This window comes from Pipistrellus hanaki (genome assembly GCF_964339955.1).
Source record: "Pipistrellus hanaki genome assembly, chromosome: 8".
NCBI lineage: Eukaryota > Metazoa > Chordata > Mammalia > Chiroptera > Vespertilionidae > Pipistrellus > Pipistrellus hanaki.
This window is the reverse complement of record NC_140510.1, coordinates 52,564,418-52,579,169: the sequence shown is the minus strand read 5'-3', so window position 1 is coordinate 52,579,169 and position 14,752 is coordinate 52,564,418. Positions and strand designations below refer to the sequence as shown.

General features: G+C 37.9%; 1 protein-coding gene across 3 annotated transcripts in view; it reads right to left on the bottom strand.

Moving 5' to 3' along the window:
- The window catches only part of ITGA4 (integrin subunit alpha 4), a 70,141-nt gene that overhangs the window by 20,081 nt on the left and 35,308 nt on the right, over window positions 1-14,752 (bottom strand). For 2 of the 3 annotated variants that reach the window (XM_084892585.1, XM_084892586.1), the window contains exons 16-17: window positions 7,833-7,982; window positions 5,534-5,610 (exon numbers count right to left, since the gene is read on the bottom strand). In XM_084892585.1, coding sequence (XP_084748711.1) covers window positions 5,534-5,610; window positions 7,833-7,982 — 227 coding nt within the window. Of the gene's footprint in view, window positions 1-5,533; window positions 5,611-7,832; window positions 7,983-14,752 lie in introns of those variants that run through there. The other variant, XR_014795769.1, reaches the window with a different exon arrangement.

Below are 14,752 nucleotides of genomic sequence, written 5' to 3'. Positions count from 1 at the left end.
TTAAGAAGATTTTACTGAATAAAGGCAAACTCACTGACGTCTAGAGGAGTACAGCAGGCTGCACTGGATTAGAAGATGGAACTAGGGAATAGCATGTTTTCATGTACAAGGCATGTAATTCATCTCCCCCCACCGCTGTGAGGCACACAGGGGTGGATCAAAGTAGGCTTACAGTTGTGAGTACATGAAACACTGAGTTAATAAAGTTATTGTAGCAGTCATATCCTGCATGCCATTTTTTATATGAACACCTGTAAGCCTACTTTTGCCCACCCTGTATATTCCTACTATCTCCATTTCAAAAGGGGACACTTTCATTAGACTAGCTCTTCCAGCGGCTAACAGCATCGTGGCTGATGTAGACAACTGTCTGCTGTCTAGTCAACAGATTGCCCTTTTTAGCTATTAACAGACCCAGCATTGGGCAGCATTCCCTTGACACTGCAGACAACAAGCCCCTAGTTCACCTTCAGGGAATGAATTATGAGCGCACTAATCTGATCACAATGACTCCATTCTCCTCCAGCTACAGTGGGCCCAGGGTGAGTATGTGACACAGGTCTGGCTGATCAGAATAAGTCTGCCCAGGCACTGCCCTTCCTGAGGACACAAGACTTTTGCTCCTGTCCCTTTATTTTCTTGCTGGGAACCTTGGTGCTGCTGCAGCCATCTAGTGACCGTGAGGGGAAAGCCAAGAGAACTGGAAAGATCACCAGGAATGTTCAGAGTTTGGTAGGTGCTCACTAACCCTGCCACAATAATGAAATGCTTTTATGTAAAAGCCACCATTGCTCAAGTATTCGGTTCCTTGCTGTTGAAGGCATTCCTAAAGGATGGGAAAGCCCGTGTTTCACTTGTGAGGGAAGCGTGGCTGAGGAGCAGAAGAGAACTATCATTTACGTCAGAATCTCTAAGCAAGACTTGATTTCAGACTACCTCTGTGATGGCTAACACCGGCTGTTGTATTTGTAATCTTGATAGTCATATTTGTTCATCTTCATTTTGCAGTCTTCAAGTCCATTTGAACATGATTTATTCTCCTGGGAGTTTAGTCGTTCAGGAGAAAGCCTCAACTTAATGAAAACACTAAGCACTGTTTCGTTTGCTGTTGGCAGTCTATTACTGCCGTCTTCAGCCAATCACGCTCTTTGCCGAGTAAGTGCATTTACCTAAAGCGGGTGTGCAGCTCAGGGGCACATAAATAGCATGAGTGCCAGTAGAGTTATGGGAGGAGAATGCATAGAACATACGGTCACAATTTGCCTAGGATTACAGGAAGGGAGAGAGGACACCTATGTGAGACAGGCATCTATCTGGCTGATAGAGTATAATTTGCTAAAAATGCAAAGCAGTTTGTCAGAATCTCTGACAGTAGGCCTAAAAAAATCGATTAGAAGAGTTTTCATAAGAGAATTACTTAAATTATCATTTCAAGTAGAAACCACCAGAACTCTAATTGATGCAAATGATGCAGGGCTTATATTTCACATTGGCATTCGTGCCACTTCAAACCTCATAAAACTAAAAAAAAAAAAAAATTCATAAAACTGAAAACTACTGACCCAGCCATAGTCAGCAGCATTTTGGGGACATAGAGACAAACGCTGGACACATAACTAGTATAAATACAGAAAATGTTTAGACCTCAATGGCAACATTCCATTTTATGGCCACACTAAAACTCTGTCATAATCTACAAATATTCTAACCATAATTTATCAAAAATAACTTTCATGAAAGCTTCATGCATAGCAGGTTTGTGCTATGCACTTGGGCCGGCATTACTGCGTTATTTACCTTTAAAACATCTTTCACAGAGTAGGGGCTCTTTTACCCCCTTATCAAGGAGGCAAGTGGTTTGTAGAGCTTAAAAGGCTTCCCTGCAGCTAGCAGAAGGTAGATACAGAACTTGAATCAAGTTTGTTTGATTCAAATCTGAAACCACCACTACCTCATTGGTCCTCAGGCCTTAATATAATAAGAAACCCTTGGAGCCCTTTGAATAAACATTTCTGGCCTGGTCCTCATCGCTTCTAATTGGGACGATGTGAGGGTCTAGGAACCTGCATTTCCATTAAGCATTCCAGGTGATTCTCGTAAAAGTGACTCAAAGGCCACAAGTCGAGAAACACGGCTGTACCCTCAGGTGCTGCCACTGAAAATTATAATGGGCTTATACTTAGATGTTAAGAAATAGTATCATTTCCAATTAATGATGCAAATTAACAATAATGTAATAGCTTACTGGGAAAAAATATGTAATGGATAAAAAATAACAATTCAATTATATTAATATATGATCTCTTAATTTAAGATGTATTTTCATCATTCAGAAAAGCAGCATTCTTGGTAAATTTTTGTACAAATTTTAATTGGTCAGAGGGATTGCAATGAAGGATGACCAAGGTGACAGAGGGAATTTCTGACTTAAGAAAATAAAACATTACTTATTTGTAGCTGAGATAAGCTTTCCCACACACAGCTCTACTGATCAAAGGCCCATGGCAGCAAACACACCGAGAACACTGAGCATTTTAGGAAGAAAATATATACACAAATGGGAAGGTTATAGATTTTTCAACTAATACATCAACAAAGGCACCCCACTACATGCTGGGATGCAAAGTAGTTAGTAGCCGCTGTTTTTGGACTAGCTGAACAGCCAATCTGGATAATTAAGTATAAAGTCCAATTATTAATCTAATAGGTTAGGGCTTCTTGGCCCTCAATTGTGGATGCCCAAGGCTATACTGGCATTGCTTAAGTGAAAATAATTAATTTATTCTCTGCCATATGTGTTCCTACCCAGCAGGGTACTCAACACTGTTTGTCAACCTTTTCACTCATTCCTAGTTGACTTCCTATCCCATTTATCCTAACACTATTTTGAGCTTTTCCTCATGCCTTTCATGTTCCCATATTTATCCTAAAGACCTCCATTTTCCATAGATGAACCTGCTTTTTTGTATCCTGGCCATCCACGAATTCTCTACATTTTATTTCCTTCCACACTGAGTTTCTTAATGTCAAGCATCTTTGCGTATCTGCTCAGCTCAAGATAAGGACAATATTAATTTCCTTCTACAGCGAATTCTTCCATCTGAGTTGATCTCATTATATACTGGTGTGTGTGTGCGTGTGTGTGTGTGTGTGTGTGTGTGTGTGTGTGTTTAGAACCTTGTTCTATTCTCAGAAAACACCTATTAGTCACTGACAGTGTTCCAGACATTGTTTTGGGCAATGTCAACACAAAGATGAAAAGACAGGAACCTGCCTTGAAGCAGCTTACAGGATGGTGTGGAGACAGGCAATAATGGTCGTGAGTGGCAAGCGCAGTGGGACTAGGGGGCACAGGAGGACTTACGTTTGTGTACCTGGCAACAAAAGGGACTTCACCTAGGAAACAGCTGAGATTTGCAAGATAAATAAAAATTAGCCAAGTAGATACATTGGAGAAGTGAAACCAAGAAGTGAAACTACTCAGAGTTCGGGAGAGAATGGTGTAGCCAAGCAGCTCTAAGTAGTCTATGGCCACACTAAAACCTTTCACCAATGGAGAAAGGTCCAGGGAGTTGGTGAGAAAGAACAGAAAGGAGTTTAGAGTTTAGGTTATAATGGCCCAGGGAAGCACTGTTATCAGAGGTGCATGTGAGAAAGCTCCCGCTGGAAACATCATGGCAGAGGGATTAAAATAATGTTAAAATATGAGACCACTATTCGAGAAAGCAGGAAAGCCTGTGAGCTATATAAACTATTCAGTGATTGGCATGAAACAATGGTAGTAGAGACAGAGAATTATGATGGAGAAAAACCCCAATAACATCTAGGTGGTTATTATAGGACTTACTAATTTATTGAATAGTAGTGTTAAGAAAGGGAAAAGAATGCAGACTGAGCTCCAGAGGACATGTCCAACAGACACCTGGATGCGTGGGCGTGGAACTCAGAGATACTGATTTGGGCACTGGCAGTGTAGGCAGACCAGGTGAGGTCACAGCTGTAGGTAAGATAGCCAGGGAAAATATGGGGTGTGAGAAAGGGGTGAGAAAACCAACTGGGGAATCAACAGAGCCAAAATCAAATATCTCCGAAGATAACTGAGAAGGAGAGGCTAGAAAAGGAGAAGGGAGTAGGGTGTCATCATAGAAATTAAAACAAAAGACATTCAAAAGAGGAAGTGAAAAGCTGTCAAATGCTTCAGAGAGTTCAAATAGGTACCAAAAGTGCCCCCTGGATTTAAGTAGAAAAATCCTCTTGCCAATTTCTTTCTTTCCCTGCCTCTGCATGATTAAATAACACGATAAAGCCACTTGTTCCCAGTGTATTTTCTTCCCAAAGCATTTATCCTGTCATTCAGCTACTACTGCACTGAAATTTCCATCTTTCAATTTGCCAGCAATATTTTTTTCTACAAGTCACATTTTAAATGCCAACTCCCATGAGCTTTCTCAGTTATTATGCTATCTGGTCTCTCTACAAAATTTTACAATATGAAGTCCCTCATGTTACATTGGCTATTTCACAGTGCACTCAGTTTTCCTTTCCAGTCTCCTACAGGGACTCCTTATTTTTGTTAAGCCCTTTAAATAAAACTGTCCCCCCCAGGTTTTAATCTTTAGTTCTTTCTCTGTGAAGTGCACATTTCACCTCCTTCACCCCCAAACATATTCACAAATCAGGAATGTGTAGAGTACTTCCCAGTAATCCGGGAGAGCTGAAGTCCCACCAAATTCAACATGCCCCTATAAACCTTGCTGCACTTTTAGAGTTACCTCCAAATATAATTCACCATTTTTCTGTCCTGTCACCGATGCCTCCTCCTCCCTCCTTCCTTTCCCAGATAGTTATCCCTCAGCCTGCGCTGTGCATTCTATCCCTGATTTCATGTTCATGTCTGCCCTCTGATATGCAAAATAATTTCAACATAGGGGATCTAACAGGACAAACTTATAATGGTTTATTCCCCATAAAAAAATAATGACATTTGTCTAGTGTTCTCTATATGTTAGGTACTATTCTAAGCACATTGCATAAGCTTTCTTCTGACCGTTTCCCCTTCTGTGAATTTAGAAGAACACGATGATTTATTCCCTCTCAAAGGTGTCATATATATTTAGGAATTTGTTTTATACATCAGTCTGAATTATGTAATCATTTTTTTCTAAGTGACACAAAATTAAGCATCGTGTAGTGAAGGTTAGCTCATTTTGCCATCAAAACTCTAGTAAGAGGCACTGACAAATGTCTAAAATACAACTAAAATTCTAATGATGATGACTTCAGGCACAGTCCAATCCTAAAATATCTCTTTAGTTACCAACAAAAGATTACAACATGATTCATAAAGCCTTGGTGTTCACATAGTCTTGTTCTTTCAGAAAGCGATAATCTCTCTCAGTTGAATCATGTTGTTTTCCAGTTATTTAAATGCAGCTAAGTCCTAAGTATTAGTTCTTAGGCATTTTCTCTTTGAAACCCACATGCACACCCATTACCCCATCTTGACAAATAACAAAGAGTAAACTAGACTTACTTCAAAAATCCAATTTTCCCAGAAACTTGTAAATCAGCAGAACAATTTTCATGGGCACAAAACCTTGCAAACTTTACCTGAAAATAAAATATGACAGTATTTTATTGTTAGTTCAATTAGTAGGCATATTTCTGTTTTTTTTTAAAGACAGATATCTATGGATACATGAGAATAAAATTAATAAATCAGATTGATAACTCCTTATTTTATCATTTTTAAAGAGTTCAATATGAGAACTAATTAGTAGGTTTAAATGAAAAATAATTTTGGGGCTAAAAGAACTAAGTTCTTCTTTTAGGCAAATTTAAAACCTAAATTTGTTAGGTGGGAAAAAGGATTTCTTTCTTTCATAATAGTTGTAAAAAATATTTTTTTTTAATTCAAACTTTGGTAGGAATCTATGTAAGTATTTAAAACGCTTTCTGCCAATATGTTTTTTTGTCAGGTTCCTCTCAATTTTCTGATGCTTTGATTCCACTCACTATATATGAGCCTGGCACTGAATTTTGCAGCAATTTTATGTTTATTGAAAAGAACAAATTGTAGAAATTTAGAAATTTCACTTTAAGAACTCATTGAGCAAAAGTAAACGATAGAAAATCGATAATCTCATTTTAATAGGACCAGGAGATACTATAAGGTACATGGAAGACCCAAGTTTAAAAAGCTAGACAAGAAAAAACATGGAAAGAGCAGGGAGGCATTGGGGGGGGGGGGGAGGGCGAGAGAAAAGTGAGAGGCAAAGGTGAAAAATAATGAGATGCAGAAAAGAAAGAAATCTAGAAACTCAGAGAAGGAACCAGGTACATGAAATAGCAAAGGACACTAGAGTATTGTCAAATTGCATATCAGATCACAGACTGCCATTCTGGGGGAGCATAAGGAGAGTGTAAATCTTTCTCTAAAGGATTAGGTAAATACGATTTTTTCTATCACTCTTAGTTATAAAACAGGTGGTTCTAAGAGTCAAAATGTTAGTTATTATAACTACAGACTGCTTTGGTTTTGGCTTGTGCACTTACAATAAGACACATTTAAAGGTACTTGCTATTGAAAAGTGAAGTCAAACAGAAGATTGAAAAAACTAACCTCCAGAAATATTTTTATATATGAGTATAAAGAAAATTTGTTCTTAAGTTATCATCTTTATTCAATCTAATATTGTAGAATAGACAGTGGTGACTGTAAGTTCAATTATCAAAGTGATTTAGGGGCAATTTTGTTGGGACAGGAAATGAACTAGACCTTAAAATGTCCCTTTTATCTTTTACATTCTGTGTGTCATCAGCGAACATTGTAATGAATGTTTTTACCATATCCCCAAACATCCTGTTAACTATGTCTTTGTGCTGTTGGATAGAAAAGTTATGAACAACTGGACTTCCAGAAATAAACACTTTGTCAGTGAATCTGATATATTTTGAGATAATGTGGAAAAAGTAGTTCACTGGTTAGAATGCAAGATCCATCCCAAAATGCAGTCAGTGTTGGGATGGGGCTGGAAAGCATACAGTTAAATTTTAAAAGAGAAACTATTGTGTAACCTAAACACATACACCTATAAACGAGTAAAACCCAGCAAGGGAATTTGACTAATAAGACTTGAGTGTATGATGGGAGGGGTGAGTGAGAGGGAGACACAAATGAGAGAGAAGAGACAGAAAAGGAGGAAGATAAACTAAACACACCTGATGACACAGAATAACCAATTCATGAACGCAATTCACTCCCACTATGAGTGCTCTCTAAGAATATACTTTCTTCCCTGGCAAGACTTCAAGACAGAAAACTAACATTTTATGTAGTATACTAAGAGACCCAGTGCATGAAAGTCATGCATTTGGGGAATGGGTGAAGGGGTTCTTCAGCCCAGCCTGTCCCCTCTCACAGTCCAGGAGCCATCAGGGAATGTCTGAGTTCTCAGTGCCCCTGCTGTGGGAGAGCACTAAGCACCAGGGGGCAGCTTCTATGTTGAGGGTCTGACCCCTGGTGGTCAATGTGTGTGTCATAACGACCAGTCATTCCACTGGTCAATTTGCATATTAGCCTTTTATTATATAGGATGAGAAACCACTGCTATGACTAAATGCACATTTTAAAATATCCAGTTCAATATCCTGAAGGAAATATAAAAAATAAAAATGAAAATTAAAAACAAGACATACCATAAATCTTTTTATACAAAAGTTTTATACAATTTTTTAAAAGATTAGTTCATTTTCCTAGAATTATGTAATACTTTAAAAAAAAAAAACTTTGTTACATGTCACAATTTTTGAATCAAAGAAAATATTCTTACTGTTTTTTCAATTATGTCTTTTTCTTTCTTCTGCTGAAGAATTGGCTGGAGTGGTGGGAATTCCTCTTTACTCCGTTTACTGGCGATATCAGCCCCAAGGTGGTAAGCAGCTAGAATCTGAATTGGATTGAGGATGTCTCGCACATCTTTCTAAGGAAATTTAAAACCATATGAATTTTAAAAAAGAGAAGAATGTAAATAAATAAATAAATAAATAAATAAAACAGAAAGTTCCTTCCTTCCTGCATAGGGCCAAACACAACACATGAAAGTAAAAAACTCTTACCTTTTAATCTAGATTATTTTTTAAAAATGTGAATGTCTATTTTTTCTCATTACGAAAACATTCATGTGCTTTGAAAAATACAAAAATAGCATAAAAATAAAAGACTATAACCATCGAACAATATATAAAAGTCTACATTGAGTATATTTTCTTCATGGTATTTTCTATGCAGACTTTTTATAACTTGACTTTATAACGTAGCAATTTTCATTATAAACTCATTGTAGATCATTTCTAAGTACTAATGAACATTTTATTCTATTTAACATTGCCCTGTTTGTTTTTTTATATATAATTTGATTCACTTGTTTTCATTTATGAAACATATCCTTTTAAGGACATTTCTAATTATCCTTTCTAACAGGGTATGGATAGTAATAGCAAGTTGCTTGTTTTAAATATTCAATATGTTATCCTATTCACTGTATTGAATCTTCTTGCTAGTTGTTTTATAACTTTTTTAGGATTATTGTTTTCACACTTCACAAGGAAAGAACTCTTGAGTTTATCAGTTATACAGAAATTGTAGCCCATTCCCAGAATCCATTATATTCTGTATGCATTCTTATAAATTTAATATCTTACTAATTTTTAGTTGTAATTGACAGCCTTTCTAGAGAGTAATGTCAATGGGCCAATTTTCTACTTATCTATAGATATTCCAGGATAGGAATATCACTATCTAAGAGCAAATGCAAAACCAAAACCAAACAAAAATTAAAATAAATAAAAAATAAATTATTTTCAAAGTTTAGGAATTAATAATCTCTAATGGATAATAAAACAACAACACCCTATCATACTGATTAATGTTGAACTAATTACATCTATAGTAACTTGACACCACCAATGAAGTAAAATGAATACACATATCAAATGGAAAAGACATCCATTGTTTGTCTTTATGTAATGATAACAAAACAAACTACATCTATTCTGTTTTTATGTAATTTTTGCTCTTTCTCACCAGTCAGGACATTATCAATATATGGATGGAGGGAGGGAAGGAGAGAAGAGAATAACAGCAATAAAAACATGAAAAGCAAGTGGTCTGGAGGCAGACTACTGGGGTTCAAATCTCAGGTTCATCAGTTATTATCTATGTAACCTTAGGCAAATTATTTATCTCTCTGTGGCTCAGCTACCTCATTTAAAAATGGGAATAACGATAATGATGATAGTGATGATACCTACACCTTATTGTTGTAAGGATTCAGTGTTATAATGTGCATGAAACACTGAACACAATACCTGGCACAGGTATCAACAGATGTTAGCCATTATCATTATTGTGTGCTGGTTGCTTTCAACATATAGCTATATAAGCCAACAAGGACTTACTGAATTTTCATTTCTTGTAAGAAATTCTGGTAAACATTTAGAAGAAATAAGAAAAAAAGATAAAATGCAATTACCGACAACCAATAAACATTAACAAGAAAATGAGTGACATAACAAGTATTAGACTTGCATTAATTAAGTGGTTCCTGAAAGATTTGAACCAGAGTACTCAAGAGCTCTCATTACTTTTCTAATCTTATACATGGAAATGATTTTATTAAGTGATCATCTCAACATGAAACCTTGACCATATAGGAATGCTGCAAATCAAGGCCCAAATCCCAAGTTATCAATTTGTGAAAGTGGAACAGCTTGAAGCCCCGAGGATTACAATAGCAAACTTGATTAAATTATCCCTGAGGTGTAGGAGCTAGAAAACTGTTGACTGTCCCTCCACATGTCCACTGTTTTAATTTTTCTCCACAAGCTTGCTTTGACCAGATCACATGTTACCTAATTCATACTAATTTTCCACAAGGTCTTCTCTACATCTGGTGTATATTACTTTCATTATCCTAATTAGCTATTAATTATGCTTTTCTCACAATATATAAAATGTACGTGCACTCTTGCAAGAACTGTACTTGACAGATATTCACACTTATTTAACTTTAACAGCTCTACCTAAGGACAGATGCTATAATATCAAAAATGTCTTAAAGTGACTAAGTATGTAGGAGGGAAAAAGGAGACTTGCTTAAAATTTTTAATTTGGGTGGGCATGTGCTATTTCTACCAAAAAAATAATGAAGATTCCATGCCACATTTTTATGGACAATTTCATAAAATAGGGTACCCACAAGCATGCAAATTACCCCATGCTTGAAATTATACAAAATCCTCCTTCTCATTTGACTTTCATGAACTTGTGTATCTATGGCCAACTTAAGAACTGAGCTGTAGGCACATGCCCTCCTATTGTGCTTATGTAGTGAAGGATTTATTTAATGGGGCCAGAAATATTTATAAAATATCACTTAATAAAAAATGACATTGATTATCAGCATTTGAAGATATCTATTCATAGATCTACTGTGTACAACACAGGCTTTGAGGACGTAAAACTGAAAGGCCATTACTATGTCACAGTCTATAACCCATAAATCCACACACAGTAAGGAGAGGAGTGTGGTGACATATTCATACCCAAGTACAGAAGAAGGAGGGCCGCCCAATCTACACTTGAAAGGGGATAGGAAGGTTCTTACACAGAAGAATTTTGAGCAAGAATATGATCAAGTTTTAGATTTGAGGTTTTAAAATTTATTTTATTATTTTTAATTCTCACCAGAGGATATTTTTCCATTGATTTTTAGAAAGAGTGGAAGAGAGGGAAAGACAGAGAGGAACATCAATGTGAGAGAAACACATTGATTAGTGGGGAATAGCCTGCAATCCTACAACTGAGCCAGAATCGAACGCAAGACCCTTCTGCCCTCAGACCAATGCTCTATCCACTGAGGCAAACTGGCTAGGGCGGTTTAAGGTTTGTTTTCTTTATATATATAATTGATTTCAGAAGACAGGAAAGGGAGGGAGATAGATAGAAACATCACTGATGAGAGAATTATTAATGGGCTGCCTCTTGCACACCCCTTATTGGGGATCAAGCCCGCAACCCGAGCATATGCCCTTGATGGGAATCTAACACAGGACCCTTCAGTCCACGGGCTGCTCTATCCAATGAGCCAAACTGTCTAGGGCTGAGGTTTTCTAAATGCTCCTCTAGTACTAATGTTGGGAAAAGGTTGGAGAGGGAAAAGGTAAGACTGAGGCATAGATTGGAACCTAAGCCAGTAGGACCATGTGTAATTATCATCACTTTATCTAGCAAGCTTGAATCAGCAGGCAAAAAACTATAAAAGATCCAGCACTACAAAAACACACCATCTCTAAGACAGGTGTCCTAACCATTTTATCAGTAGAACATACTCAGATTTTCCCTCACAGAATTCTTTAAATAGCATCAAGAAGACATTACCCATAAATTGATTAAATATTGATTTTCTGCCTTATGTAATGTATTTATTTTTAAAAGGATACAAACATGCATAATATAATATTCTGTTTTCAAAGACCTTACAATCTACCAAAGGATTAACATATGTTGGGATAATCAATTCACTTCTAGAATAGTATAATGTGAGTATAGGTATATAGTTTGTTTGCATTTAAATTGTGAACAGAAACGTATGCATACATGGATTGATCCATAGTGTGGTGGGCTTAAAATACAACTGCTTTGGAGCAAATGGCACTTCACTAAACTATGTGCTTATATAAGCAAATAAAATATGTAAAATAAAAACAAAATCAAATATTCATTTCCTTATCGAAAAAGGTGGCCTTTAGAAACTCCCACAGAGCTACATAACAAAACTCCCTTATTTCAGAAATTTAAAATCTAGAAATTAGGAAAAATAAGGGAAATATAAGAATGAACTAATTCACCAAACAGGTAGTAGGCAGGTTGATTTAACGATTTTTACACATCATGATAATGCCACTGTACTCACTGCTCTCTGGATACCACCAGGCACTCCTGGACTGACTAAGCTAGATATTTCTAATTTTTATTGGAAATACTACATTGGCAGGAAGGGAATCCAGTTACTTCCTTTGTCATCCCAACGTAGCACCTTTTTACCCTTCTCAAACATCAGTGAATATGGTGATGCAGAGATTCCATCAAATTCAATGAAGAAATGTCATCTAGGAAAACCTCAAGGGACATCTCACTTCCATGGCCTCTCCAATACTCCCCAAAATTGCAGCCAATTATCAATCCAATATTTCATTAAGTGATTACAAGTGTCTCAAACTCAACCTGACATGCATTCATAACTCACTAAATATCTTCTGAATTGAGTGGGCAGGTAAGTGGAACTCACTTGGTATAGCCAAAGGAAACAATTATACCAAGGAAAGTGTGCTTAGCTAGTAAGCTAGGGGTCCTCTGAGAGGAGGGGCCTGTGCCCTGGGTAAATCATTAACAAGCAACACCTCGTTTCACGTAAGGGTGCCAACAGAGGATGCACATGTATATTAACCCTGCTGACCCTGGGCATATTTGACAGAACAAAGGAACAACTCAAGCACCTGACTGGTGGTCATTTTCTTTCTCTCTGTTATTAGGGAGGTATCTTGGCAGAATTCGGGTCGTGGTTCTATTCTTTCAGACAGTAGAAGCACAGCCATGCTAATGATGCCGAATGCCTCCCATCCGGTGCCAGGCTGTGGGGGTGAAAGGCACTCACTGCGTTCCTACACTTTCCTAAACAGCAGCCAGTGCTCCCTGACGGGGTTGGGAAGCTGCTTCTGTGGTTCCGACACCTCCCTGGAGTGTGGTGGGAGGGTCACAGTACCCTTGTGCCTTCCTAGATCTGTGTATTAAAATGTCCCCCAAAAAAGCAAGAAGATTCAGGAAGGGGAGAAAAACACAATTAAATCACATGTGGGTTTTTTGTGTATGTGTGTATGTGTGTGAGTGTGTGAGTGTGTGAGTGTGTGTGTGTGTGTGTGTGTGTGTGTGTGTTTTAAATCCCCACTATGTTCCAACCCCAGAGCTAAGTGTTTTTGTTTGACATTGACAATATGGCCCTAAGTCAATGGCTGATACCATGGTAATATTTACAAGTATATAAACAACAAACACAGAAACCTCTGCTAAAATCTCACTTCCACTACAAATGTACTCGGAAGAAAATGTACAGTTCTGAAGAACACTTACTCATAGGAACAATGCCAAGAAACACAGGCCTAAATAACTCAGATCAATTTACTGCCTCTTACACACATTCAACACAATATGTTTCTTTGTGAATGTCTAATGTTGGCCCTTTTATTGCCTGTAAAATGGTCTCCATGTTAGTCTCTGAAACTGAGGAACCTAAGTGAAATGCCTATGTAAAATTTTTTAAAAGCAAACCTCTTTAATCTCTAGCATCTCAATGATGGTTACATTAATATCATTCCATACTTTTGGCTCCCGACCATCTGATTGCTTTTCTCAAGTACAACAATAAGAACTGCTCAGGGAAATGAGGAAACGGCATAGGGATTAGTGTTCTTAGCATGTAACAGTGCACCGGAGTCCGGATGCTTGTTTGCATTTGCTTGGAATAAGTTTCAAAGGGACAATTAAATTCTAAGCTGAGGCTACTGTCTGAAATCCCAGAAACGGCTCCTGGGAATGGTTTGGCTTTTTTTGTGACAATAGATTTTCTGATGACGTACACCATTACCTCTTGAAAAGGACCTAGTACTGCTTCATCTGATAAGATTTGACCAGTGCAAGGAGCACAATGATCAGTTTGGGAACGGGTGTTTTAATAACAGAAACATGACATCGGCTGTGCTTTGGCAGGACATACCCCACACCATCATGCGAGCCGTCCTCCTGGCCCACAGCTGAGCCCCAGCCTACTACAACTGGGCACGTTCCCACTGACATCACTGACAGTGCTGGCACGGAGGCAAAGGCATAGCCCAAGAGCAGGCGTGTTGCATTCTGCTTTGTTAGAGTCACACGGAAAGCAAACCAACTTTTCCACCTCCCATCTCCCCTCCCCACTTGCTGCCACCTCCCCACACTCTCCCTCAGAAGAAGCCCTCCTCAGGAATAGATCTGAGGCTCAGCTGAGCTGTTCAATATGTACATTTCTAGGCAAGGGTAGAAGCAGAGATAAGAACACTCCAGTTGTAGAAAGGAAAAGGCAAGTCTTTTATAATCAGTGATGCAGCAAAATGTAATAAATGTGAAATAAAGGAGGTGCAAAAAGTGGACTTTGAATTACCCAGGTCACAGGTTATTAAAGGTTTTGAATCTGAAGCAATAAAATAGGTCAGCTAGTTCAGGAGGAGATAGCACTGGCTTTTAACCGTATATTATAAAAAGACACCAATGCCCTAGGGTTTGGCTCAGTGGATGAAGCATCACCTGTGGACTGAAGGGTCCTGGGTTCAGTTCCAGTCAATGATAACTACATTGGTTGCAGGCTCAATTCATGGCCCTGGTCGGAGTGTATGCGGGAGGCAATCAATTGATGTGACTCCCTCACTTTGATGTTTCTCTCTCCCTCTCTCCCTCTCTCCCTCTCTCTCTCTCTCTCTCTCACTCTCTCTCTCTCTCTCTCTCTCTCCCCTCCCCCTTCCTTCCACTCTCTCTAAAAAAAATCAATGGAAAAATATCCTCAGTTTGTTGAAGATTAACAACAAACTGCACCACTACCACCAATAAAAAGAAACATAAACCAATATACTAAGATTTTTACTGTACTGATAATATTGCAGT